General features: G+C 37.0%; 1 protein-coding gene and 1 long non-coding RNA gene across 5 annotated transcripts in view; one reads left to right on the forward strand and one right to left on the reverse strand.

Moving 5' to 3' along the window:
- Positions 1-26828, forward strand: part of ADGRB3 (adhesion G protein-coupled receptor B3) — a 731624-nt gene that overhangs the window by 695707 nt on the left and 9089 nt on the right. For 3 of the 4 annotated variants that reach the window (XM_086707168.1, XM_086707167.1, XM_086707170.1), the window contains 2 exons: positions 9780-9815; positions 25113-25217. In XM_086707168.1, the coding sequence (XP_086563294.1) occupies positions 9780-9815; positions 25113-25217 (141 nt within the window). The remainder of the gene's footprint in view (positions 1-9779; positions 9816-25112; positions 25218-26828) is intronic. The other variant, XM_086707169.1, reaches the window with a different exon arrangement.
- Positions 15030-26828, reverse strand: part of LOC147581015 (uncharacterized) — a 105253-nt gene continuing 93454 nt past the window's right edge. The window contains exons 2-3 of the long non-coding RNA XR_015251312.1: positions 19788-19908; positions 15030-17133 (exon numbers count right to left, since the gene is read on the reverse strand). This is a non-coding gene — a long non-coding RNA (uncharacterized LOC147581015). The remainder of the gene's footprint in view (positions 17134-19787; positions 19909-26828) is intronic.

Genomic DNA, 26828 nt, shown 5'->3' on the forward strand with positions numbered 1-26828 from the left:
TTATAAGTGACTTTTATATCTTGTTTCTTGAAATTTTGCTGTAAACTACATGTATTCTATTACATATGTTCAGTATACAATGCTGATCTATTACATATGTTCAACATATAATGCAATACATGCATTCTTTTGTATGTCTTACCAATTGTTTTAATATTCTAGATCATTTCATAAGACACTAGTTAGAGAAAGATACTAGAACTGGTTGCTTCCCCTTTCCATCAGATATATGATGAGCACTGTATGTTCTAGTGTTCAAAAGTGCCCAGAGACAATTATACATCCCTACTCCTCACAAAGCCATTCCTTCTACTACATCAACATGAAGAGAGATCCTGTAAGGCTAGAGTAACTTGGTGAGTGGTATGATTTTGAGATTTTTTTTCCCCAACTGGACCAAGGAACTTCTAGACTAAAATGGGAAAGTGAATGGGATCAGAATAAATCCCTAGATTCTAGATCAACCTTAAATACAATGGGGTTTCTGAGAAGAACCATCCCTAAGAACCAAAAGAATAGGGGCAGTGAGGCCAAATTAACTCTAGAGTGGCAGGAGCTCCCACTAGACAAAAGTGTTCCATCTTTCTCAATTAACAGAATAGCTACTATTTCTCTGTGTCTAACTGGTATCCCAGAGACTAGCATTACTACAGTAATGACTACATAAGCACAAGCTACATAATGTTTATATAAAATCACAAAAGTTTCAAAACAATTTTCTGTGAGTGTTCATATAATAGTATAACATCCTAAGTAATCATAATTCTGATGTACTACTTGAAAATCATAATGATCGTATGGAGTCTTCTATATGGAATGGCTCTTTAAATTGTGCTACAGGGGTTAGAATGGAATTATATTAAAATATTTTGCTTATTATAAAAATGCTTTACATCTAAAGCCTAAAAACCCTTCCAGGTTTGAGATTGTACAGGTTGTGTGTGCTTGAACAATAGACTGAATTTCCAAGTGCTGCTTTGTTCGGTTTGTAATTTTTCCAAATCTCCATATCCTTATTACTAACTATAAGCATCATATATAACTGCGATTCAGCCAAAAGATCTACATTTAAATGACTTAGAGATCACAAGGCTTACATCTTGAAAAGGAAGAAAATTCAGGATTCAGAATGAAAATTCAGGTCCTCATTTTCATTCTTTAAGAGAATTTAATAGTAATTGCTTATGGGTGACCATTTTAGGAGACAGCTGAAAGAGAATATATAGATGTGGGAATGAATAATAAAAATTAGCATTTATATAGCATCTTTCATTAGTAGATCCTCAAATCACCTTAAAAACATGAATTAATTAATCTTCACAACACCTCTGTGCAATGGATAAGTTGTTATAATCCTTGAAGTAAAGTCATTTATTCAAGGTTACAGAGCAAGTGCATAGCACATCTAGGAAAAGAATGTTTCTGTCCTGATCAATTTTATGCTGTCTAAAAGAGACAGTAATGTGTCTGGACATTAGCAGGAGAACAACTTTAAAGTCAGTTTTAACCCTTAACAGACACATGGTCTTATGGTGAATAAAGACATGAAATGGATAAAGTATAGGTATACAGAACTAGCAAATTTTGGAGACAGGACTGTGGGCCATGCAGATAAAGTCAGTGGTGCTTTCCTTATTAGCAGAGTGATGCAATGTCAGGTCGAGTTATCAGTTCTGCTGGACTGTATCCATAGGGACAACTAGTGGGGGAGATGATGTCCTGACATTAGAGAAAAAGCCAAAAGGTGACTGGAGTATCTACATAAAGAGGGGATCAATAGTTCAACTTGAGTCGTCTCCCCCTCTGCGTGAGAAGGAAGATGGCAGCCACAGGAACATCCAGCTTGGGAAGCTGGATCAGCAGAAGATGGCCAGGTGCATCAGGATCCTTCCAAGGATATAATAAAAATGTTCATATTAATTCGGGAAGTTTCCTCCAGAGGGGTGGGTATTCACAAATTGCCATGGTGAGAAGTGGGGTGGAGTGGGAAAAAGAGAAGGTAAAAGCTGTCAGTTGTAGCACAAGATGTGATATTCATAAGAAAAAGAGAAGGCAAAGGAAAAACAAGATTTGAAGGAGAGGAAAAGAAAGCCAAGGAGTGGGTGTGTGTGTGTGTGTGTGTGTGTGTGTGTGTGTGGAAGTGTTTACTCAAATAAGCAGGAGGCAACAAAGAAAGAGGGAGGCTCCCCAACCCTGAAGGCAGTGCTAGCAGAAAAGGTTCCAGCCTCCAGGGGACTTTGTTTAGCTAACCCCCAATTATTTATTGGGTATAAAAAAATTTGATAAATGCATGAACTTTCCTTTTCTACTGCCTAGTATTACCTTCTTTTTCTTTCAATGTGTGGTCTTCCATCTTCTAAACTATATAAGCAATTCTGAACATTTTAGTTTCTAAAAGATTTAGTTTCCACAATGATGGGGTAATTACTATTTTCTTACCGTAGAAATCCTCACAATGGCTCCAGACCTCCATGTCCTCAAAGTGCTTTAAGGTTAAGAAGAATAAAATTGTCATTAGCACTTAAGTCATTCACCTTCAATAACTGAGAAAACAATGTGTTGATATTTGGTGTGTACATAAAGCAAATAACCACTAGGTGCTATGGAGCAGGTGGGAGGAAAATGGAGGTATCCTAGTTCTCAAGCCATTTTGAGGACTATGAAACATAGTTTAAATTTTGGATTGCGATTCTATTTTTTTTTTTTTTTAATCTAGAGATACCATTGTAAGAATACAGGTCAGTATTTGCTTTGAATCTTTGGAACAGGGGTATTTATTCCACAGCCTATAGCTGTTAGATTTAAATAGGAAACATTTCCTCACTCAAAAATTTCCCAGTTTCTAAGCATGCCCTGGGCTTATTTGGCACATGGTCCCCTGCATCACTAAGAGTTGATGCTGATTCCTGTGCCTCTGGCTGACAGAGAAGATTGGCCACTAAGAAGCACTAGGGAGAGATTGGAGGTGGGCAGAAGAGAGAAATCCAGTATATTTCTCCCTCACTTTTTCTGCTTTAAGCAGCACCTTGTGTCTATTTAGCTGCTGTTCCCTAAGGCTTCCAGCTTCTTCCAGGTGCCTCAGCCCCTGGGCTTAGGTCACAAGGTCATCTCCCTTTGTCCAGCCTTAGGGGATAGTCTCTTCTGCTAATCTCTGGGTTACTTCATGATCCTGTATGTGGCTTCTCAGCTCCACCATCACTTGAATTCTTATGGAACAATTTGCTCAGATGTAAATACATTAAGTGGTCCCTCTCATTCTCCTGAAAGACTTTGCCTTGGTTTTTCTTACTCATGAAGAAACTTTTAATGACTAATCAGAGTTAGGTAGTAGATTATGAAATGGTTTTATCAAAAGTAGAAAGTTTGTTACTCGAACTTTTCTGACCACGTTGGTGTGAACTTAACTATATATCTGAAAATCCCTCTCAATTTATAAATGGGTACGAAGGGACACCATTCTAGGCTAAATTTTTATACTCCGGTTTTCCTCTGGACATGAATTGTAGAGCTTTCACTATAATGGTTTTTAAAGGTAAAACATTTTAGCTATAATGTCACATTACAGTTGCCTCCCTTAGAGCTACTGTGTGGATCAAATTAAATAATGGATGTGAAAAACCTTTGAAAATTGTAAGCACTTCAGATGTAAGGTTGTGTTATTATTATATCATTACCATTATATCTTGAATTTCTGTGAAGAAGCTTGAATGCTGTGCTAAATCGATATTTAGGATTTTAGACAAAATATTATGGCCTTACTTGGGAGCTGGGAGACTGTCACTAGCAGAAAACATTATAGAACTGACCATTGTGCAAAAGCTGTGTTTTCTTTTTTACATTTTTTTCTCACATAGCTGTGGTGGAAGGGCGCCTTGCCCTTCTTTAGTGTTTTGTTTTTGCTCCTCTATTAGGGAATTTTGTTTATGCACACATACAAACAAAACTGGCTGAAATATGTCATTTTTCAATATTTATTATCCTCAAGGTTTTTTTTCACAGATGTTTTCAATGGATTTGGTATCGAAGCTTTCTCCTTGAATGTGTCCATTGCTCGCTCTGCAATAAAAGTTTTAATGGCCCTCGTATTGCCATTTATTAGTCAGTGCAATTTATCCCTTGCAGTGAATTTTCTAGTGTCTTGTCCAGTGTAATTTGAAGTGACACAAACAATGAATTATTCCCTTTGAGAAATTATTCATCATTCTAGAGGATTTAGATATGAAGAGATGCCTTTAATGCATATACTTGCTAAATATTCCTCTGTGTAGCCTCATACTCTTGTGCATTTTCTTACTCTTAAGTCATCCTGAAATTTTTTCCCTTCTATTAGTGATAAGCCTGCATTCCCCTAAATTGTCTTGATCCTTTTGGCTGTCAATTAATCCATTCATAATGGTTTTCTTTGTGTAGTCTGCCTGCTTATCTAAATTCTCCCAAAGAATGAGAAAACAACAAAACAAAAATAAGAAACAAGTCCAATTATTTTGGACTTGTTTAGCTGCCATAGTGTACCTCCTTCAATTATTCATCCATAATTTTGTGAATTATTGTGCCAGGCCCTTTTGTAGATGCTGCGGACATAAAAGTGATCAAGGCAGATGTGGTAAATTTCCCTGTGGTAAATATACCCTATGGAATAGATAGATAACTAACTGTTAATAAATGGATACTCTAAAAGAGTGTGCTGGGCTGGGGAAGAACCATGGAATGTGAGGGAGAGACTTCTTTTGATAAAGTGGCCTGAGCTTTCTGAAGGGTTATGTAGGGTGAAGCTAAGAAGGAGCGTGGCCTATGTGGATCTGGAGGGTGAGGAGATGTTTCAGGCAAAACAAGCTGCAGTGCAGGGGTCCTGAGATAGGAAAGAGCTTGGGATACTTTCACAGGATTAGGAGACCTGCAGAACAAGGGGTAAGCTCCATAAGATGTCACTGGCATAGGAAAAAGAAACCAGATTTTTCAGAGCCTTGTATAAACAACGGAAGCAAGCAAAAACTGTTGAGTGAAAGATTGTCATGATCGTTTCTCCATCCATCCATCCATCCATCGCTTTGATGATTTGGGAAAGAGAATTAGGATCCAGTAATATTAGGAGAGGGAGTAGAGCAGAAAGCCTGAGGACAGTTAGGGAGGTACTGAAGTTACCCAGACAGGAGAGGAGAATGTCTTTGACTGTAGAGGTGAAAGTGAAGATGGAGAAGAGTAGGTAGATCGAGAGAATTCAGAGGTTGAATAGATAGCACTTGCTGGTGGGTGTGATGTGCAGGATGAGAGATGTGGGGAACAAAGCATGACTCCAAAGTCTCTGACTTGCCCAGCTAGATAGCTGACATTTTCTGTGATTGGATAGACATGAAGAGGAAAGGGGTGTTTGGAACTTAAAGGATGGAATTTGCCAGCATGGAATGAATGCTACTATCGAGGAGAGAAGATGAGAAAAAAGAGAACTCAGGAACTCAACACTTAGAAGGCAGGGTGATAAGGAAGAGCCAGCAAAGAACACTTGAGAATGAGCCACAGCAAACAAGGCGAGGGAAGGCGGGGGGGTGGGGGTGGGGGGAGGAAAAGCTAAAATGATGTGTTTTAATGAGGAAATGATTAAATTTCAAAAGCTTCTGAGAGTCCAGCAAGATAAGGACAGAAGGTTGACCTTGGAAATTGACCAGATGGAGCTCATCAGAGACCTTGACAAGAAGAATTTTAATGGAGTGTTGAGGACAGAATACAAGTTAGGATGAGTTGTAAGTGGAAAATTAGGAAAAGGAAACCACATAAAAGAACTGAAGAGATTTTTTTTATCACCTACTGTGACAAAAAGGATTATTTGTATCAAGTTATTTGAGAAGTTGGGGATCTAGAGACAGAGGGATTTATATCTTCATAAAATATTTTAATACCAACCTGGCTTATTTATTTTATTTTTTTAGCATTTATTTATTTTTGGGAGAGAGAGAGAGAGAGAAAGACAGAATGTGAGCAGGAGAGGGGCAGAGAGAGAGGAAGACACAAAACCTGAAGCAGGCTCCAGGCTCTGAGCTGTCAGCACAGAGCCTGATGCAGGGCTCGAACTCACAAACCATGAGATCATGACTTGAGCCCAAGTCAGATGCTTAAGTGACTGAGCCGCTCAGGCGCCCCCTCCCTGGCTTATTTTAAACTTATATGTACCAATTCTGCAGTTGTCAACTTAATCAGAAAAAAATTATCATGACCTGATCACTTTTATTGATTCTCATTTTTTAAAAATATAACCACTATTTGTAACCACTTTCATACCTTACAATAACTTCCCAGCAAGCTCAGAGGGACATTTGAATAAACATGTAAGTCCATCACAGTTTCTACAAACCAGTGCTTTGAAATACTTTCCAATATACTGCCTGTATACCAAGGGTAACAGAATTCAACACTCTGGTTCTTGCATTATACCACGATTTCTCAGTACCAGATACCTCAAAATAAACTGGATTTTGCATTGGGAGACACATCATGGAAGTGGAGGTTGGCTACTGTTTGTGACTGTATCATTGGTCATGAAGTAGCCTGTATTACAATGGTCTTTAAGTTACTGTAATCATCACAAATTATAATGCCATTAGTTCTTTTCTCAAATAAGTATCATATTGATGCTTTTTCTCTTTTAAAATATAATTGACAAAAGTTTCTCTGCTTGACCTTACTTTATGGCTGGAAAGCATCTCTGTCCCACTGCTGTCAGCCTTGGATTGACTGGGTCCTCAAATGTTATTCTTGCTGAATTCTAGTAACAATCAGCAAACTATAACAGGCATCCTGGCTATAAAATATTACCACCCTTACCACTGAACAAGCAGTAAGAGACAGTGGACAAAATGCAGGGTTTGGAGTCAGAAGACCTGAGTGTGAATCCCAGCTCATTTGCTTACTACCCAGGTGAAGTGAGCAAGTCATTTTAACTACTCTGGGACTCAGTTTTCCTAATTCATAGAATAGATATAAAAAAAAAAAAAATACTTTCCTGACCATACCACAGGGCAGTTACCATGTTCAAATGTGAAAGCACTTTATAAACCATAAAAGGTTGGAACACTTGGTCAGTTTGTGGGGATATGAATTAGATGTCACAAATTTTAACTTCCCTTGGGCTCTGAAAATCTACCACATTTTTCCCATTCTCTAATTTTTAAGTCTTCACTGCTCGCCCCCCACCCCCACCATCTTTAGGCTCTTTTGATTAAAATCTGTTTGCTTCATTTATTTCTTAGCCTAATCCTTTGAGGCTGCTAGTTCTGCTCTACCTTTATGTTAGAATTTAATTTTAATAAAATTAGAAGAGAGAGAAATCTATTCGTAGGAATATATCCATTTTCTTTTTTCATATTTCATGTCAACATAGGTGCATAGGTGACATCTGTCGGAAGCAGAATCTATTTCTGGTGGTCTTCTAGGTTCCCATCTTTTGTTCTTGTTCCTAAAATATGTGACATGTGTCCATCAGCATGTCCTGTCCTTAGGCTACACAGCTTTGCATTCAGCAACAACACAACATACTGCTGTTGCAACCTTTGGCAAAGAGACAACGCCAGCAGTAGAAAGGCCTCTTCTTATTCTGCTAGCTAGCTGAACCTTCTCATAAGATCTCACTAGTTAATTTTCAAATGGAACTCAAAGCTCATGACAAATGTTCTAGCTGCTTAAAACTGTTTCCATGCTTGCATGTTGCTGCATGAATGAAAGAATCTTGCTTAACATATACTTACAAAAATGTCCTGCAGAGTCACAGTGCCAAGAAGGCGAAGCATTCAAGAGCAGAATGGAAACACTGACATGTAGAACAGATATTGCAGCAAAGTGCAACGCGCTACGTTGGAGCCTGATTTTTTTTTACAACACAGATAACAATAGTGGTGGGAGATGGCAAAGGAGGCCTGGGTTAAATGCCTTCCTACACACTTTTCTCCTTGCAGTATGTCACCAGGGCTAGGCCACAGTGACACTAGAGACAAGAACTGAAGTGACATACATCAACATGCAGCCTTCATTTAATAAAGCAGTGTCTTCAGGGGTACCTAGATGGCTCAGGTAATGATCTCATGGTTCGTGGGTTGGAGCCCCTCATCGGGCTCTGTGCTGATAGCTCAGAGCCTGGAGCCTGCTTCAGTTCCTGTGCCTCACCCCCAGTCACACTCTGTCGCTATCTCTCAAAAATGAACAAACATTAAAAAAATTTTAATAAAGCAATCCTCTTCTCAATGCTCTCCTTGATCATACTTGAAGACTGGATTCCATGATCCAGCTCCACTCTAATCAAATAATTTCAAAGTTTTTCAACTTTTTAACAAAATCTTTCTTTTAGTATATCTTTTTGTCTAGTGAAGCATGCTTTGGGGAGGTGGTTATATAGGGAGGTTCTGGTTCTATGTTACATTGTAACTCTAGCGATAGAAATGTGGGCATATTTGTCAATAAACTACATTAGTGCCTGTCTCTACTATTTAGCAGTTACAAGAATCTCTCGACTATATGATTAGGGTTCCCTGTTAGGTTATTGAACTTAAGATAAGTATTGGGATAGCAGAAGAGAAAAATATGAAAGATATTTGCCTAAAGGTTTACATATTCAACTGCTTAAATATTGTTTTTAATATTTATTTTTTTGTCCCCAGTTCATCAAAAAAAAAAAATTCATAGCACAAACAAAACTCTGGAGTGTATGGGTGGCTTGTTCAGTTAAGCATCTGACTCTTGGTTTCAGTTCACATCATAATCACACGGTTCGTGAGTTTGAGCCCCACACTGGGCTCCGTGCTGGCAGTGTGGAGCCTGCTTGGGATTCTCTTCACCCTTTCCCTCTGCCCCTCCCCCTGTCACTCTTTTCTCAAAATAAATAAACTTAAAAAAAAAAACTCATATTGGAAACTTATTCTCTAAATATCTTGAGGACGCTTTCTATATTTACCAGATAGCTCCTTCTATACCAAATCCCTCTTGGCACATGCTAAGCATACCTTCCCTACACTAATATTCATAGAATCACATTAATTTCATTTCATTCATTTCATTTCCTGATTTTATCAGGCCTACTGTCTTATTTTATTAATACATATTGATCTATAACTAGATTCAGGAACTGTTTGACAGAGTCAGAGACATAGAGGAACACTGAGATAATGGACATCTACACTTGTATATCACTGGGGTGTGGACTATTTTTTTTTTTTTTTTTTTTACTAAATTATAATAAATACGTCAGTTCCTAAGAACTAGCAGTTAGGACTTTCTTATCATGGAGAACCATCAAATATCAAAAAAATTGTGGGTGAGACATACAGAACTTTGGGAGTCAGAAGGCCAGAGAGAGTTTGATAGAAATGAAGACTGAGATAGGCTGGTGGGAAGTCTTGAGAGATGTATATGATGTTTTCCTATATAGCTTTTACTCCTTTGTGTCTCTAAAATAAAAATTATAGTTTTGCTGTTACAGACTTCAAGTCTGCTTTAAGATTGAAAGTTTTGTGAGAATTCACATTTAAAAAAATTCTCCTTGCTGAAAAAGTTAAGAGATCAGGATGAGAAATATTCTGTATTTTTATATTCTTCAATTTTAATGGAAGTTCAAAGTAAAAATGAAATCATATGGATGAAAGAATTTGAAATCATAAAAATTCCCACATTCTAATGTGAAGGAAATACTTGTAATACAAAGGTAACAAGATATTTTATTGAAAATAATAATTTTATCTTATTTGAATGACTAAACATAACTTTATGTTGGTTTTTCTTCTTTTTAAAAAATCTAACAGAGAAGAAAATCACGATATTCAGACCTTGACTTTGAGGTAAGTTTCTATGGATTTTTAAAATAATTTTAATTGCTTTGATTCAAAATTGACATACAACTCAACATATTGTTCTGCACTCTGTAGGGGCTCTACTCTTTAAAAATTAAATGAGAAGTCAAACATTTTTAATTAAAATCCATATTGTAAAACTAGTAGAAAAAAATTTTAACTTCTAATTGCCTTAGATGTATGCTAAACTGAGATTTTCCAGACATGGAATCCATTTTATAAATACTAAGATAAATGGGCAATTTATGGTGAGGATTTAATTAGATCAATTCAGTTTGTTGTGAGGTAAGAATGTTGGTTTCTTCGTTTTTCATATTTACAACAGTTACATTGGTTTCACCTCAGTGACTACCTGAAGAGAGCCTGTAAGAATGCTTTGGCTGGTTAGCTAGGCTTTCTCTGGGACTTGCCTTGTGTACTGATTCCTCTTATTCAGGTTCTCTGCGCTACATTCCAGATTCTTTTTTTCAATAGCAAGTGTTGGTTCAGTGTGCTCCTATGTTCAGTAAATGCCTTTTTGCAGATATAAACAAGATGAAGATGTTCATTTTCCAATTTGCATTGAATTTATATTGATGTTGTAATATCGATGCTAGAAATTACTGAAATCATACCATTTGAGCAGCTTATGCTAAGCACAAAATTAATGATGTTTGAGCGTCACATAAAAGGCACTTATGCATCTTGATAATTAGATATGATTCATAGCCTGCTGACATAATTGGATATAATACATTATAAATTTCTCCAGCATATTTGTACTGTGTTGATGCTTACATAGAACTCGATACTCTTAGCTGGTATTCCTAAAATTATGGAAACCTCTCGGAATATGGGAACTCCTAAATCGTTTTGTTGATGGAGATGAATGTTGTAGCTCAGCAATAATACATCAGGTATCAAGAGTGAGACTTAGCAGTTTTTTTTTTTCATGTTTTTATTTATTTTTGAGACAGAGAGAGACAGAGCATGAGCAGGGAAGGGGCAGAGAGAGAGGGAGACACAGAATCGGAAGCAGGCTCCAGGCTCTGAGACATCAGCACAGAGCCCTATGCGGGGCTCGAACTCACAGACTGTGAGATCATGACCTGAGCCGAAGTCGGACGCTTGACCGACTGAGCCACCCAGGCGCCCCGAGACTTAGCAGTTTTTATTTACTGCAATGGTAAACAGGCTCTGGTTTTACCTTGAAGAGAGTCCTTAAAGAATTGGTCTTTTTTAGGAAATTTTTAGAGTTCAAGAAACAAAGTAATGATAACCTGGCTTCAATGATTATATGCCCAATTTCCTACTGATGTGTCTCAGTTGTAGCAGCCTGGCATGGGATAATAAACGTCATTATATCTTGTTTCAGGCTACAAAGAAAAAAACATTCAGCAATCTTCAGGTTTAGATTTCCTACCGCCTTTTAAGGGACATTTTTTCCCCTTTTTCTTTAGTTAACCCAAAATTGAAGATCATTGTGTATATATTTTTTGTCCTTAAAGCACTAAGTTATGTTAGTACAAAGGAAAGGAGATGGAAATTAACCCACAAGGCATCAGTGACAAAATATAGTAAAAACCTAGATCTACAATTAGGCCTCAGTGCAACCAACCAAAGCTATGTAATCACAAGCTCTGAAAAGAAATCTAATCATATTGTGTCACTTGGAGCATTAGAAAACCTATTCCTTTTTCATAGATTCTCTGTGGCAACTGGTAGAAGATTCCTTAAGCTGATGCTTTTTTCCTGCTGCTTAGTATCGCAATGTATAGCCATGGTATTATCATAACATTTGCTGATAATGGAAGGATGTTGCAACATAACAACCCTAGATAGTTAGCTCTTCAATTGCTGTAGTTATTGCATGATTGCGAGAAGTGTAAAATTTGAGGGTGGGGTGGGGGCATTTTGAGATAGTACATTTTCCTTGCAAACCTTTTAGTGCCACTCCCCTTAGTCTATGTGCAATTACGGTTATGTGGCAGATATCTCAGAAATGGTGTTCAGAAAAATTACTCCTGGATTTAAATGCTGATGTATTTTAGTATGATATATTTGTACTTTGTGGATGGTCCTTGATGAAGAACCTCACTTGCCTCCCTCCCTTTTAATTCAGGCTTGATAAATTTTGTTTATATCAAACTACTTGATAGTCCCCCAACTCCCACCCCATAAGCCTTCCCTTCCCACACAGTGGCCAACTTAGGCATTTTTGTCACTGGCGAGCAGATTTGCCTCCTAGGCTCCTGAAAATATCTTCCCTTTAGGCCTCATACACTCCGCAGAGTCTATACACAATAACAATATTCTCTTAACTCATAAATCATTGGTAAGTGTTATATGTGGGGAAAAGCCCTTTCATGTTGCCAGTCTCCAAGACAACACTGTATTTTTTTTAATAAATAGAGCAAAGTGTTGATTAGCCAAAATGGTTTAACATCCATTCTTACTTTCAGGAAAGGATACAGAGAATACTGTAGTGATATTCCTTTGTTCTGTGACCAAACCCCTTATTGCATTTGCATTCCCAGCTCCAAGCAGAGATCTGGTGTATAGTGTCAAACTTAAAAATTAAACAACAAAGGTTATCAAGCAGCACGCAAGTTTATTTGGGAATTGCAATTCAGGATATGCAAGCCTGGAGAGGAGAAAAGAAGTTGGGAGGTACTGTTTTGAACAACAGTTCACTAGAGGAAAGTAAGAGAATTCCAAGGGGTGGCACCTTCACACTGGCTGCAGGAAAGGACAGCTTGCTGCTGCTGGGCCCAGGGGAAATATTCCTTCTGTTGAAACACACAAGTTGTAACTACTGGTAGTATATGAGAGAGCTCCCCACTCAGGAATTCCAACCCCATTCCTTTGTTTATTTTCACATCTCTCCCTTTGGCCAAGAGCTTAGCCTTAAAAAAAAAAAAAAATTGTTCTAAATTCCAGAGTTTGCTCCCCTTAGCAATGTCCTGGGAGATATAGGTGGAGGTTTTATTTTTCCAGGCCAATGCCAGGGTAAAGGAAACAAGGGGAAAAAGAAAGACTATGTTTAAAGTATGAAGTCTTGATCCAAGGTCTTGAGTGGAAGCAGTCTGCTTTGATGTCAGCTGCTTCTCTTGCAAATCTCCAGGGTTTGTACAGGACAAGATGTTTAGCTGTGTATGTATATCCCATTATTGAGCCCCTGAAGTCTGGCTATCATTTGGGTAATGAGGAGGACCTGGGATAGTTTCTTTCAAGGAGGATAAAGGGCAGTCTTTGTTCTTATTCATTCCAAATCAGAAGCATGGGAAAAAAATCAGACATGTTAGAGTCATAGCCAGATATTTGAGAAAACCAGAATTTAGGATCTAGAACAGTTTATTAACAGGATTAGAATCTAATATAGACAAAAGTGCAAACATAATTTTTCTTTCTATACTTACCCTTTTTTTTTCTTACCAAAGATAATCACAGCAAAACTAATTTGTTTGCATTACATTTGGCCTATTTCCACAAGCGTAGAAGCACCTTGTATGCAAGGTGCCAGGGTGATTTTTCTGAGGAGCTTTATTGGCTCCATAAAGTCAGCCTTTGTTTCTTAAAAACTGTCCTGTCAAATCTGAGACTATGCACATCTCTCTCAAAATAATACAATCAGAGCCTTGGTAAAATAGCCAATATTTCCAATTGTTATTACAAGGAGAACAGATTCTCATTGAATTTATGCAAATAACTAACTGTATTGCCATGTGATCCAAATTCTGAAGGGACCAGGTAGGGAGAAAAAGTAGATATTTCATCTTTGTTTACCAAGTTATATTTTATCAAATTGCTGTATTTCATAGATAATTTTAAAAAGAAGAAGGTGTCCTTTTAATATTGAAAACAAAACAGTAAAGGACCAACAATGTGTCAAAACTAGAAGTCATAAAAATTATAATCATCCTCCTCAGTTCATTCTCTCATGTTATTCTTGTTCCGCTTGAATCCAGTTTTTTCATTAGTTCTGGAAATTTGTACCCAGTTCAATTTTATGATCTCAAAGTTATCAGAAGCCTGCACTTTTTCTGAGCTCTTTCTGAGTCTCTTTGAAGACAAATCACTTCTGTAGGTTCACTTTTGTAAAAGCATTAGAGTAAAACTGTAACTCCCTGAAAATGACAAGACTTAAAATGCCCATTATTAAAGATCTGATGCAAGTTCATTATAATGGAATTGACGAGAAAATTTGGTTTTCTGTATAAGATTTTAAGATAATAACTGGAATTATGACTGATAGCATTATACCAAGATACCAGATTTTCAGAAATTTCGTATAGTTTCTATAATACTTATATTAATCACATTCACCTGCATCACATGACCTAAGATGGTTTATCATCACTTATTTTAAAATGTTTCTCATGTAATTTAATATACCAAATAAGCCTAATCGGTTTAACCTCTCTCTTTTTACAAGAAGAAAGAACAAATGTATTGAGATCTGTGTTAGGGACCTCTTAGAAAACTCAAAGTTAGTTTGAGATCAAAAAGACTATTTAGAATTGGATTTGGGGAAGTTTGTCAAAAATATCAAAAGGTTTTAAAACACTTGGTTAAATACGATCCTAAGTCTATGAAACAATACTTAGTTATCCATTTAACCATGGTAACAATGGAAGATGTTAAAAGGCAAATATAGAAAGTCACATTGTTCTGAGTAAAAACTTACATACTCAAAGACTTGATGAAGACAGCAAATACATAAAATTATTTTAACAAAACAATCCTTTTTTTTATTTTTTAATTTTTTTTTTTCCCAACGTTTATTCATTTTTGGGACAGAGAGAGACAGAGCATGAATGGGGGAGGGGCAGAGAGAGAGGGAGACACAGAATCGGAAACAGGCTCCAGGCTCTGAGCCATCAGCCCAGAGCCCGACGCGGGGCTCGAACTCACGGACCGCGAGATCGTGACCTGGATGAAGTCGGACGCTTAACCGACTGCGCCACCCAGGCGCCCCACAATCCTTTTTTTTTAAAAGCCAGATTACTTTAAAAACATTTTTTTTAACATTTATTTATTTTTGAGACAGAGAGAGACAGAGCATGAACGGGGGAGGGTCAGAGAGAGGGAGACACAGAATCTGAAACAGGCTCCAAGCTCTGAGCTGTCAGTCCACAGTCCAACGCAGGGCTCAAACTCACTGAGCTGTGAGATCATACCTGAGCCGAAGTCGGACTCTCAACCGACTGAGCCACGCAGGCACCCCTAAAAGCCAGATTACTTTAAAAGATAAAGGAAACCTTTTTACAATCTGTTATTAAAAGCAGACCAGTATCCCAAGAAAAATTTGTCTTTTTATCAAAGAAAAAATAAGGTTTAATTTTACATAAATACCCTATTAATATTAAAGCTTATTTTTGAAACCCTTATAAAAAATTTTATCTAGCTTGATCATACATAAAAATTTTTCCCAAGATTTCATTTTTATAGACCTTCTACAACTTTCTATGTCTATCTTAGTCTGTCCCTTCTATTTCCCTCAACAAAAATGTATCTCCACCTCATACTTTTTCTTTTTTTCCTCATACCTTTCTAACCAAAAAACATACCCTCCTTTCTTTGTATACAGAGTTGTTTCCCTTATTATTTCTAGTAGCTTTAATTACATATGTTAACTAGAATTGTTAACACTTAGAAACCTTAACTAGAATCCTTAACCCTTAGAAACCTTATTTTTTAGTGAAAACTAAGCAAGCAAGCAATTATGAACTTTTACATTAGCACATAGGTTGGTGATTTCATGAATACAACTCAAAATTTCTAGAAACATATGCTCCTTCATAGTACAACTTTTCAGTGTGGCACAAAGCATGTTCATTTATAGACCCAAATATCTTTTTGTCTCTCTGTAAAAAGAAACCAAAATTGGATAAACCTATGTTCAGTAATTTTTCCATCTTCTATCTTATTTAGAAATGATGGCAATATTCAATGAGTACCTATCATTTATTTTAACTTTAGCGAAACTAAAGTTTCAGGTAACCAAAATGTATTAGTGAAACTAAAAAGTTTACTTAAAACCTTTTTATCCTACTTAAATTTATTTTAATTTACTTGTTCTTAACAATTATGTTTAGATTACCCAAAAAAACTTAATGAGACATTAGACGACCAGCCATCAGCCTAAGCTATTTTCTTGCTCACAAATTTTGTAAAAGAAATAACATGAACTTACTGCACTTTTAGTAAACCTAGGTAGAACAAAAGTTTTATATTTAATGGTGAGAACTCCAGGGACACACATTTTAATTGAACCAACAAGCTAAAAATAGCTTTTATACCCAATATTTCTACAAATCATGTGAACCTGAAAAACATTTGGGTTGGTGTCTATTGATTTCTGAGAAATAGGTACATACATAGGTATGTACATAATAATAAATAATAATAAATAGGTACATACGTATTTCTGAGAAATAGGTACATACATAGACATTCATAAACACATAGATAAATGCAAAAAGAGACCTTAGAAGATACTTTAAGGTGTTTTTGTTTTTTTAATTCACTAATCTCAGAAGGTAATCCATTCATAAACAATTTTAAGGATTCTCCCTGGGTTTAGTAAATTCTTTAATTATGACCCATAGTTTGGTAGATAAGGAAGTAGGGGGTATAGAGGATGTGGGAGTGGTACGGGAAGGAAAGAGGAAGCTGGTACTAGATAGAGACAAGGAGGACAGAGAAGGGAAAAGGTGACCTCAGAAGCCCTTGTCTCTACTTTGAATTGTTTGTTTCTCTTGGTTAATTTAGAAATCTTATTTTGCAAAGAGGTGATTTTAGACTCTTGGATATGTTTGGAAAACTCCACACACCAATTAAAATAGGCATCCTATTTAGTCTGTTTAATTTTAGAGCTGTCCTCTTCTAATCTGGTTGTGGAAAAACAAGTTTGGTGAGGTCAACAGTTCTCCACAGTGGCTACTGGAGTTCTAAATTATCTTTGGTTAAGTTGGTCCATTTGGTTAAGAATGTACATGAGGAACAGCCATAGTTTTGAACACAAAACTGGCCAGGGTCCCAGAAAGAGGACCCTCTGGAAAGTATTTAGATTCCATACTTTAAAACCAGAGGTTCAGCAAAAAAAATGGGTAGCCACTAAAAGGCTGATACCTTCAAGAATAAAATCATAGAGCTCAACCAAAAGGAGGCTTGTCTCTGACAGGAGGCCTACCAAACCAAAAGGAAAAAGATGACTCAGAGAGAATGCAAGAGGCTGAAGTGGGTACCATACACCATGCCTGGCGTTGTTAGTTCCTCAGGGGTTCATCTTCAGATTCCACTTCTGACACCATGTAATGTCAACCTTAAAAATCAAACAACAAAGATTACTGAGCAGCAAATGAGTTTATTTGGGAATAGTAAAGGAATTGCAGTTTGGGACATGCAAACTATGGTGAACAATAAGCAAGTCTAGATAACAGAGTGGGAGAGCATCTTTTTATGGGGGAAAAAGAGTTTGAAGTGGTGGCAGCTTCTCATTGACTGCAGGTCTGGGCAGCTTGCTGTTGCCAGCCTGAGAGGAAATCTTTCTTCTCTCTGCTGGGTATGCAGACTGTGATGAGTCGTGGTGTATGAGAACTCTCCCTTCATGGATTCCTCACTCCATTTTGAATGAGGATTCCTTTATTCATTTTCACAATAGTAGATATTCAATAAATTACTATGGAAAGAATGATATAAAATTGAAATTAGTCTAGTTTTCTTTAATAAATAGTTATCAAACTCTATATCTGATTTGGAGCAGAGACCAGTATAGAAAATGGACTATGGAGTAAACAAAGACAGCCATACTGGACTTCAAGGATATTTACATGATATACAATTCAAGGAGACGAATGGTAGTTGGCTAAAGGCTAAAGTATGGAATGCTCAAGAAACCAGAAGCATATTATAATTCACTGAAACATGAGGTCTATGGATAAAAAGAGAAATTAAGAAACCATATAGTAAAGAGCTTGCACCCAAAGCGAAGAATTTTTATCTAATTTATTACTAAAAGCTGCTAAAGCGTTCTGTTCTATTGTGTTCTGTTTGTTTTTTAGTGAGGAATGACTTGCCCTGATCTGGAATTCAGAAAGATGACTATGGCAGTAATAGGAAGGAAAGCATGGAGTAGGGTGAATGGAGAAGTTGAGATACAAATTATTAAGTGACCAGTCCAGGCAAGAAAAATGAGGTGGTAGTAAAAGAAAGGAATGAAGGGACATGGCAGAGTCCAGATCTGGGGAATTTGGTCCTTAACTGAAAATAGGGGATCAGAAAAAAGAGGACCCTGCAAGTCTGAGCCTGAATTTCCAGTAGGAACATTGACAGGTCTAGGAAAAGCAAGCAGACATCTAGTTAAGCCAAGCTGCACTTTAATACCTTGGGGATTAAGGTGCCTAATAAGATGGTAAATCAGAAATATCAGGCAGGTAGTTTACATTGTCCGTCTTGAGTTGAGGGCAAATCTCAAGGAATGATTAGGAATGCAGTTACAAGTATCTCAACTGCAATAGACAATATTATCCATTCCATGTTACATATAAAATGGATGGAGAGGTATTTATTTTTATCTTCCCTTCTAAAAACATGAGGATCAACCTTGACATTCTTCCATGGAACCATGTAGCCTCTTAAAAACACCTTAGAATGTTCCTTTGAATTTCCTAATGAACTCCACACATCCAGTAAACCTATGCTTCTCAAACTGGGGAGAAGTCATGGTGAGCAGAGAGCACAAGAAGGCATCAGTCCAGGATAATCATGGCCCATCGTTGTGGGGACTTGAATTTTTAGATTTTGGGGAACATAAGTAAGATAAAATATTTTATATTAATTTTATATTGTTAACACAACTAAGCTATGGCACAGAAGATAAAAAATTATATTATGTTCTAAATATAAAGCATTTCAATTTCCTTTGTCACTGATCCCCTGCAGTAAATGCACTCTGTTAGGCAATCAGTACACTCTGAGAGGAAATGTTTGAGCAACCCAGTCCTTTGCTACATCCATATTTTCTATAATACTAAAATAAACTGTTGCAAGTATCTGCAGCCAAGTATATCCTTGAGTGACAGTGACAAAATAAAAAATGATATAGACCTTACTCAGTTCTTTTTTAGATCCCTTGTCTAATTTAAGTCCTGAATATTTATTTATTCAAAGAGAAACATGCTTGAAACATAACTAGATGCTAGTAATGTCAAGCATTCCATGGGGCTCCAGGTTCTGTCTTAGGGATACTCTGGGGCTCTGGCCAGAGAAAGGTATATAAATCATTCCCTTTTCACAACACAACTTCAAGAATCAAGATTAATTCCTGCAGTGTATGTTGCTTCCTTAACATTAGTTTTCGTTTACTTCAGACTGGTATTCAACAGCCCACTCTGTATTGAGGATTCCTATGCAATGCAAAAAAGAAGAAAAATAACCCTAGGAGTATACTAGTAAATATGGACAATGACAGTATAGGTGTCTATATTCCTAAGGCTAGTAAAGGTAATTTAGGCAAAGTAGTGTCTAAATTCTGTAGCACATGGGGGCGCCTGGGTGGCGCAGTTGGTTAAGCGTCCGACTTGAGCCAGGTCACGATCTCGCAGTCCGTGAGTTCGAGCCCCGCGTCGGGCTCTGGGCTGATAGCTCAGAGCCTGGAGCCTGTTTCCAATTCTGTGTCTCCCTCTCTCTCTCTGCCCCTCCCCTGTTCATGCTCTGTCTCTCTCTGTCCCAAAAATAAATAAACGTTGAAAAAAATTAAAAAAATAAATAAATAAATAAATAAATAAATTCTGTAGCACATGATTTCCAGGCCCCTTACTCTAAAGTTTATAGTTGAGAGATTCTCCAACTTTTTCTAACAATCTGTTTCTAAAATTCTACATATAGAAATGCCTATCTTATCTGTAGTTTAGACTTAGTGATTCACACTTCTGAATTTAGAAAAGAAAACCTCCAAGTAGTTTGTTTCAAACCCACCTGCAGGCCCTTTATTTCCACTTGTATGGAAAATAAGAGATCACAACAGCATCAGAATGAGCAGGCAGGGTTTCCATCGGGGCCAATGAAAGAAGTCTTCTCTTCAGCAGGGGGACCTCAACTGGAAGGAGAGAAGGCAAGATTTATGATAGATAGCCTTCTGTGTTACAAGCACCTTCCCTGGCCTGTATACCTATGCCGTCACAGTAATTTCATTTATCCTGTGGACATTTCTTGAGCACCTACTAAATATCAAACACTGTGTTAGGTGTCAGGGATACAAAGATAAATGTCCACAAGGTGTTCAGAGACAAGATATGGAGATCAGCCCTTTAAAACATAGTTGCAGTACTTTACGGGACAGTTGCAGGGTGATCAATATCCAGTTTATGGACTTACTACAGAAAGCACCGAACCTACCCTTGTTTGTTTCACCCGCTTTTCCATCTGAATAGGGCATAATCACAAATTTGAGTAATCTAAAGGAGGGTGCTCCCTGAATATGGAATGTTTCTAAACAGCACACAAAAAGAATTTACTTTGGATTCAAAATGCGTTCCAGGGGCGCCTGGGTGGCGCAGTCGGTTAAGCGTCCGACTTCAACCAGGTCACGATCTCACGGTCTGTGAGTTCGAGCCCTGCGTCGGGCTCTGGGCTGATGGCTCAGAGCCTGGAGCCTGTTTCCGATTCTGTGTCTCCCTCTCTCTCTGCCCCTCGCCCGTTCATGCTCTGTCTCTCTCTGTCCCAAAAATAAATAAACGTTGAAAAAAAAATAAAAAAAAAAAATGCGTTCCAGCTGTCTCACCACTGATGCAAGCTTGGGAGCTTTACTTAGCCTACCTGAACTTCAGTCTCCTCCTAATCAACAAAGGGTGATAATGACTACTACCTTCCTGGTTATTGTGAGGATTGAGAAAGGTAATAATGGCTACCATTTCTTACGTGGCTCTAACCTGTGTCCTCCAGTGATACATGATTTATATCCCTTTTTAACTCTTCAGAACAACCCTATAAGGTTATTCTGACTACTAAAACTGGAGCTACAAGGAGGTGGCATTTTGTGCCTCAGACCACACAATTTGAAAGTGATAGAACTGAGATCTAAATTCAAGTGTGTCCAGGCCCAGAGCTGTTAGATTTGACATGTCCCAAGTATTTATTCTAGAAGAGAGCCTGAGATAGGGTAGAGGTTGAAAACATACAGGTTTGTTCACACCCTGATTTTTTTGCCTAATGTCTACAATTTCATGAAGGCACTTTACAACCTATCACTTTTTCTTTTATATAAACAATTAAGGCAGCCTCCCTTGAGTTACCAAGACATAAAATAAAAGATAAGAGTTTTATGAAATAAGCTATTTCAGGAGATACTTTTGTGCAGTTAGGTTGCTGGTCCTCTCAGGATGGGGGTTCATACACAGCTTCAAAACATGTCATAATAACCTGAGTGCGAGAGAGCATTACCTAGCATTTCTCTTTACTGCAAAAGATACCTATGTTATTTGGCAGGTATTATAACTAAAGCAACCTGAATTTTATATATAGTGTCAATTAGAATATGTTTTTTTTATTTAAAAAGAAAATCTACATGAGGTGTAGTTTTATCATCTTCACAAGGTTTTTAGAAAATTGCGTTTTTCACAGAAATCAATTTCTTTGGGACACAAGATGTGTTTGGGTCACAAAAGAACAAAAAAAGTGAACAGACACTTAAGGTGAGTAAAATCCAAAAGTAGCCATTAAAATGGACCAGTAGGATATATTGTATAGAAACTTCTAATTAGGTGGTTAAGACCATCAAAGGCATGTGTGCTGCAGATAAATAATTATTCAGAAAAATAAATAAAAAATCCCTTATTATTTATGGAAACTAAAACCACAGCATGTTTTTATCCCAAAACATTGCTGGGTTGGAAACTCTCCAATATTCACCGTGATACTGGCTGTCATATCAATGGAAGCTTCCCCACTACAAAAGCTGAAAGGTGTACTTAAGTCAGTGAACAAGAAGGAATCATGCATGGAAATCAAACTGAGCCCATGACAGATATGTAAGCTCTTGATTGGCAGCTCTTATGTGGTACTTCTGTCAGAACCATCAGGCCATCATTGGTATGGTGATTTCTGGCTGTGCCAAGGTGACAATTTCAAATTAGAATTGAGGCATGAGGATGTATTTGCAATTAATGTATCTAGGTAGGAAGGGGCCCAGATTTCAGCATCCAAATTTTTCTCTCCATCATTCTATGTAGAACATTGCAAATGTTTCTTGGTTATATAAAATTTGAGTCCACCATATATATTTGTGAGTATGTTCTAGCAACATAGCTCCTCAAAATAAAATCCGCTCAGTTCAGAATCAGCTGTGGCCTATTCAGTCAATAGGATTATAAAAAGTCCTATCAATTAACATATCCTAATTGCCGTGAGATATATTTAACACTTTGCTTCATTAAACATGCTTTATCCAATAGAAATAGTTGGTTGCAAGAGACATAGAGTGACTTTGACTAACAGAAGAGAGCTTTGTTGGAAGGATATGGATGAACTCACTTAGCCAGCAGACATTAGGGACCTCCACTGACATTTCCACCACCATGACAAAGCATAACTCCCTGGTGCAAAGTTGGGTCCTCTCATGATGAAAGGTAAATGGAGACTGCACAGACAAAATCATCATAGGCCCACCTTAAAATGAGGAAGCTGTGCCAATAACATCAATTATCTTACAAGAAAATGTGTTTCTCATCTTTGGAAAACAACAATCTCACTGAGGAAAGGGCATAGGATTAAAAATTATACTAGAAATTCTATGAATTTTATAAAATGGAAGAGAGAACAAACAAGATGCAAGAATAACTGATTTGAGAATTTTCAACTTAAAAAAAGAGTATGTAAAAATTTGGGAATCTGCCTCCCTTGCATTTATTTTAGCGAATTCCCCTATCACTTACTCTCATAGCCACACCATTTGTTTTACTTATCTCAGTTCTAAAATAACATGTATTTGAGTTCTTATGTGATTAATGCCTATGTCCTCCATTACATACCTCAAGCTGTAAGAGGGGAGAGACTGTACCGGATTTTGCGCACCATTGTTACTTCAGCATCTAGCACAATCTGTGGTGCTCATGAATATGTATTAACTGACAGAACAAAGTATCTTTAGAGAAATGTCAGTAGCGTGACTTTAGTCCTACTGCACCCTAGCAGAAAATAGCTACATGGTAAGATTCATTATTATGAAAAACACTATTTGTAGTGTTAGAGCCACAGTTAATATTCTGATGACTATAGTTTTGTTTTAAAGGTATTCCTTGTAACACAAATCAGCATTTTAATCAGTGTCTTAGGCCCTGGTACTGCAAGGGAATATTTGAGTCCCCAGGGATAGAATGTATTTCATTATGTTTGCCAGTTTACGTGGTCCTCAAAATCCCTCCACTGAATTGCTTACGCAAATCCTCCCTCTGATAAATCTCCATCAGCCATTGCTAGTCAAATTATGTTTGCCTGGTGTTTCTCTGTAAATCCTGCAAATCTGTTTCCTGTACTCTCCCCAAAACTGATGGGAAGTTAATCACTCTGTAATTGCTTGCTATGTTTCATGTCCTCATCATGAGTAATGTTGCCATGTTCTCATCCTCAACCACCTGATTTGTCAACAGCCAACTCCTAGAACTAAGAGGAGCAACGATGAAAATAATTCGGTTAGAGCAAGACTTAAAATGTCGGAATTCTCTCATAAAAGTAGGCTAGTGAAAATAGAACAAATTAGCTAAACAAAGTATTGCCTAACACAGATTCATTAAATATAGGAAATTAAATTTGGCATAACAGAATAAGACTTTTTCAAGTATGTTAAAGATTTAATTTGCATTTCTCTTTTGCCTTTTTTTTTTTCTCAAGGAGATAGTGTTCTCTACAAGTGTCTTTTTAGAAGAAACCCAGGCATTATAGATCTTCCCCCAAAGATATATTTCTTTTCCTTTTGAAAATATTTGGTAATTAAAACAATAAACCACATGTTCAAATCATAGCTGAAGCATGAATATCATACACCTCCAAAACCCACATGAGCAAATGGTGAGTTATGAAGCACATGCTTTACAATACTATAAAATCTTACGCAAACATGGAGTCACAATCTTGGAAAATCACTGAAATATTGATTTTTAACTTTTAAAACCAAAATTGAAGAAGGCATTTTCTCCCTTAAAATAACACTTGTAAATACAGGGGATTTATTATCTCCTCTGTAAGCTGTGCTGTAATAGAAAAAGATTCAGTGAATGATACTTACCCTGAGGTCATTTTTATTTAGGACTCTATTTGTTGAGTTACGATGAAGTTGGGAGACAAGGATGTAACCAGGGATGAAGAGTATTAAGATATTTGTATCAGTGATTTGAGAAGCTCATCAGCTACACAATTTATGCTCTGAGTCCTTTCACTAAAATTCCGTACCATCTCGTGAACAAATATATGAAACCTATGGGTCAGATTTTCCTTCTGCAAAGCTCAATCATTATTCAAGGAAAGTGTAAGATTTTAGGTTTCACATATATTTCAGACACTTTAGTGCTTTGAGTCAGCCTTAAAAGGCAGTGCCTGGAGTTTGCTCCCCCTTTAGTACAGCCGGCTAGGATTTTAGTGTTTATGGAAATAAAACATTAAAAAAGTAATATTTCCCATGACAAACATTGAGAGACTTGGGTGCTTTACAAGTCCAAATTTTTAAACATTTTTTTATATTATAATTTTTTGTAAAACAGCTTTAACTTTGAGTGATGAAAATCTTACAGAGGAATGACTGCTACATTTTTAATGCACCCACAAGAGAAAACTATGTTTTGGTAATCTTGTAAGTGGAAATAAAGCCAATTCTTCATGTTTAAGAAGTGCTGAGTAGGAAACAAGGATTGGCTGCAACTCATTTGCATTTTTGGTGTCTTTGGGGACTTCCTGGTTCCTGCCAAACTTGATTTTCCTTATTAGTTAAAGTGAACATCTTAAAGCTCGTTTTAAAATGTATAAATCAAATTAGAAATGAGAATGATGGGGCGCCTGGGTGGCGCAGTCGGTTAAGCGTCCGACTTCAGCCAGGTCACGATCTCGCGGTCCTTGAGTTCGAGCCCCGCGTCAGGCTCTGGGCTGATGGCTCAGAGCCTGGAGCCTGTTTCCGATTCTGTGTCTCCCTCTCTCTCTGCCCCTCCCCCGTTCATGCTCTGTCTCTCTCTGTCCCAAAAATAAATAAACGTTGAAAAAAAAATTAAAAAAAAAAAAAAAAAAAAGAAATGAGAATGATTCTGTTCTCTTTTGCAGAAGGTCATGCATACAAGGAAGAGGCATATGGAACTCTTTCAGGAGCTGAATCAGAAATTTCAAACTTTGGACAGATTTCGGGATATACCAAATACAAGCAGTATGGTGAGTACACTTTGCCTCATCAGTGCCTGGCCCCACACTGATGATGTGGCATGCCAGCTCTTATCGTTGCCCTCCAGGAGCTTTTACTTGTCTTGTGAACCCAAAAGTGGCATACACAGGGAAAAAAAAAAATAATGTTCCGAACTGTATTTTGGAATGTACTAAGAAACGAATTAGGAATGATACTCTTTAAACATTTGTATTCATATTTTAAACATTTTCATTTATAAGCTTTAATTGGAATTAGTTATACATCAAAAATGTGTTAGGTTCACCTGGTGCTTTTTTCATCATTAAAAGTCAGTTAATTCATATACTCAAATAGTTTTTCCATTTTCATTTGAATGTCCGGCATTTTAAGGTCATAAAATGTGTGTGTATACACACATAAACTGTGTATATATATTCATATATATACATATATATGAATATACACTGTTACCTGAAACAAAGTATTAGGGTTTGTCTCCAGGAGATTCACTTGTTTTATGACAAGAATTTTGAGAAACACATCAACATTGGAGACTCTGTTGATTGAACCATTTTCTTCTCATTCATCTGCACTACTACAATCTGAGTATTAGGAATTCATCAAATAGTATTTTGCAGTTACCATGTGCATGGCACAGTCATAGCTCCAGAGAAGGCTATGTAATTATTTGTGAGAGCACTGGATGGGGAGTCCAGAAATCAGTATACCAGTGAAAAGCTCAACCAAGAACTATCTGATCTTGAGCAAGTGACCCAGCTCAATTTTTCCTACATTGAACATAGAAATAATTAATTAATGCCTTCTTTGGTTCTCATAACACTTTCCAAAGCAGCTAGGTTAAGAAGCTGAGAATCAGCTCTACCTGACTGCCATCTAACTCCACTGTTCCTCACTCCAAAAATAATGCTTTTGCTCTACCTTATACCTTTGCAGCCCTCCCCCTCCTCCCAATATATATATATATATATATATATATATATATATATATATATATATATATGGTGTATATAAATCACTCTAAGAGATGTGGTGTTTGATCACCTTCTAACTCTAGTGAGTCTTGTATATGTGTGTTATGAATCTAAGTCCTAGCTTCCTGATTAGTAACATCAGCTTATGAGAACAAGAATTTACATACTTTTATTTTTCTTGTATTCCTCTCAGTACTGGTACAATGCTGGTCATGGTAATTTATCAGTACATAGCTGCGCTTAATTTATTGAATGTTTCTGATAGTTCCATCTGTGTTTGTTAAATGAAGATTATAAGAAATACAATAGACCTTAACTCTTAATTAGTCTGTAAATAATTAACATTTATATCAACCTATTTTTCCTCCATACAGCAAGAACCATGCATTATTTGTTATCATCAACACAATCCTGGGCATATAGAAGACACCTATATGTAATGAGTGGTTCTTTCTTATCTACTCTTCCTAATATTGGGCCGTCAATTTTTAGTTTGCCAGGCAAATGAGAATTGCACCCTTGAGATTAGACCTAAACACATTAGCTACTCATTTTGGAATATTGAAAGCTAACATTGAAATAAATTGAAGAAACGTCATTTGTTTTAAAAAAGGAGAGGGTTATGTTTACAAATCTGAAGGCCTTATG

Source organism: Puma concolor, chromosome B2, assembly GCF_028749965.1.
Source record: "Puma concolor isolate L17-30 chromosome B2, mPumCon1.1.hap2, whole genome shotgun sequence".
Taxonomy (NCBI): Eukaryota; Metazoa; Chordata; class Mammalia; order Carnivora; family Felidae; genus Puma; species Puma concolor.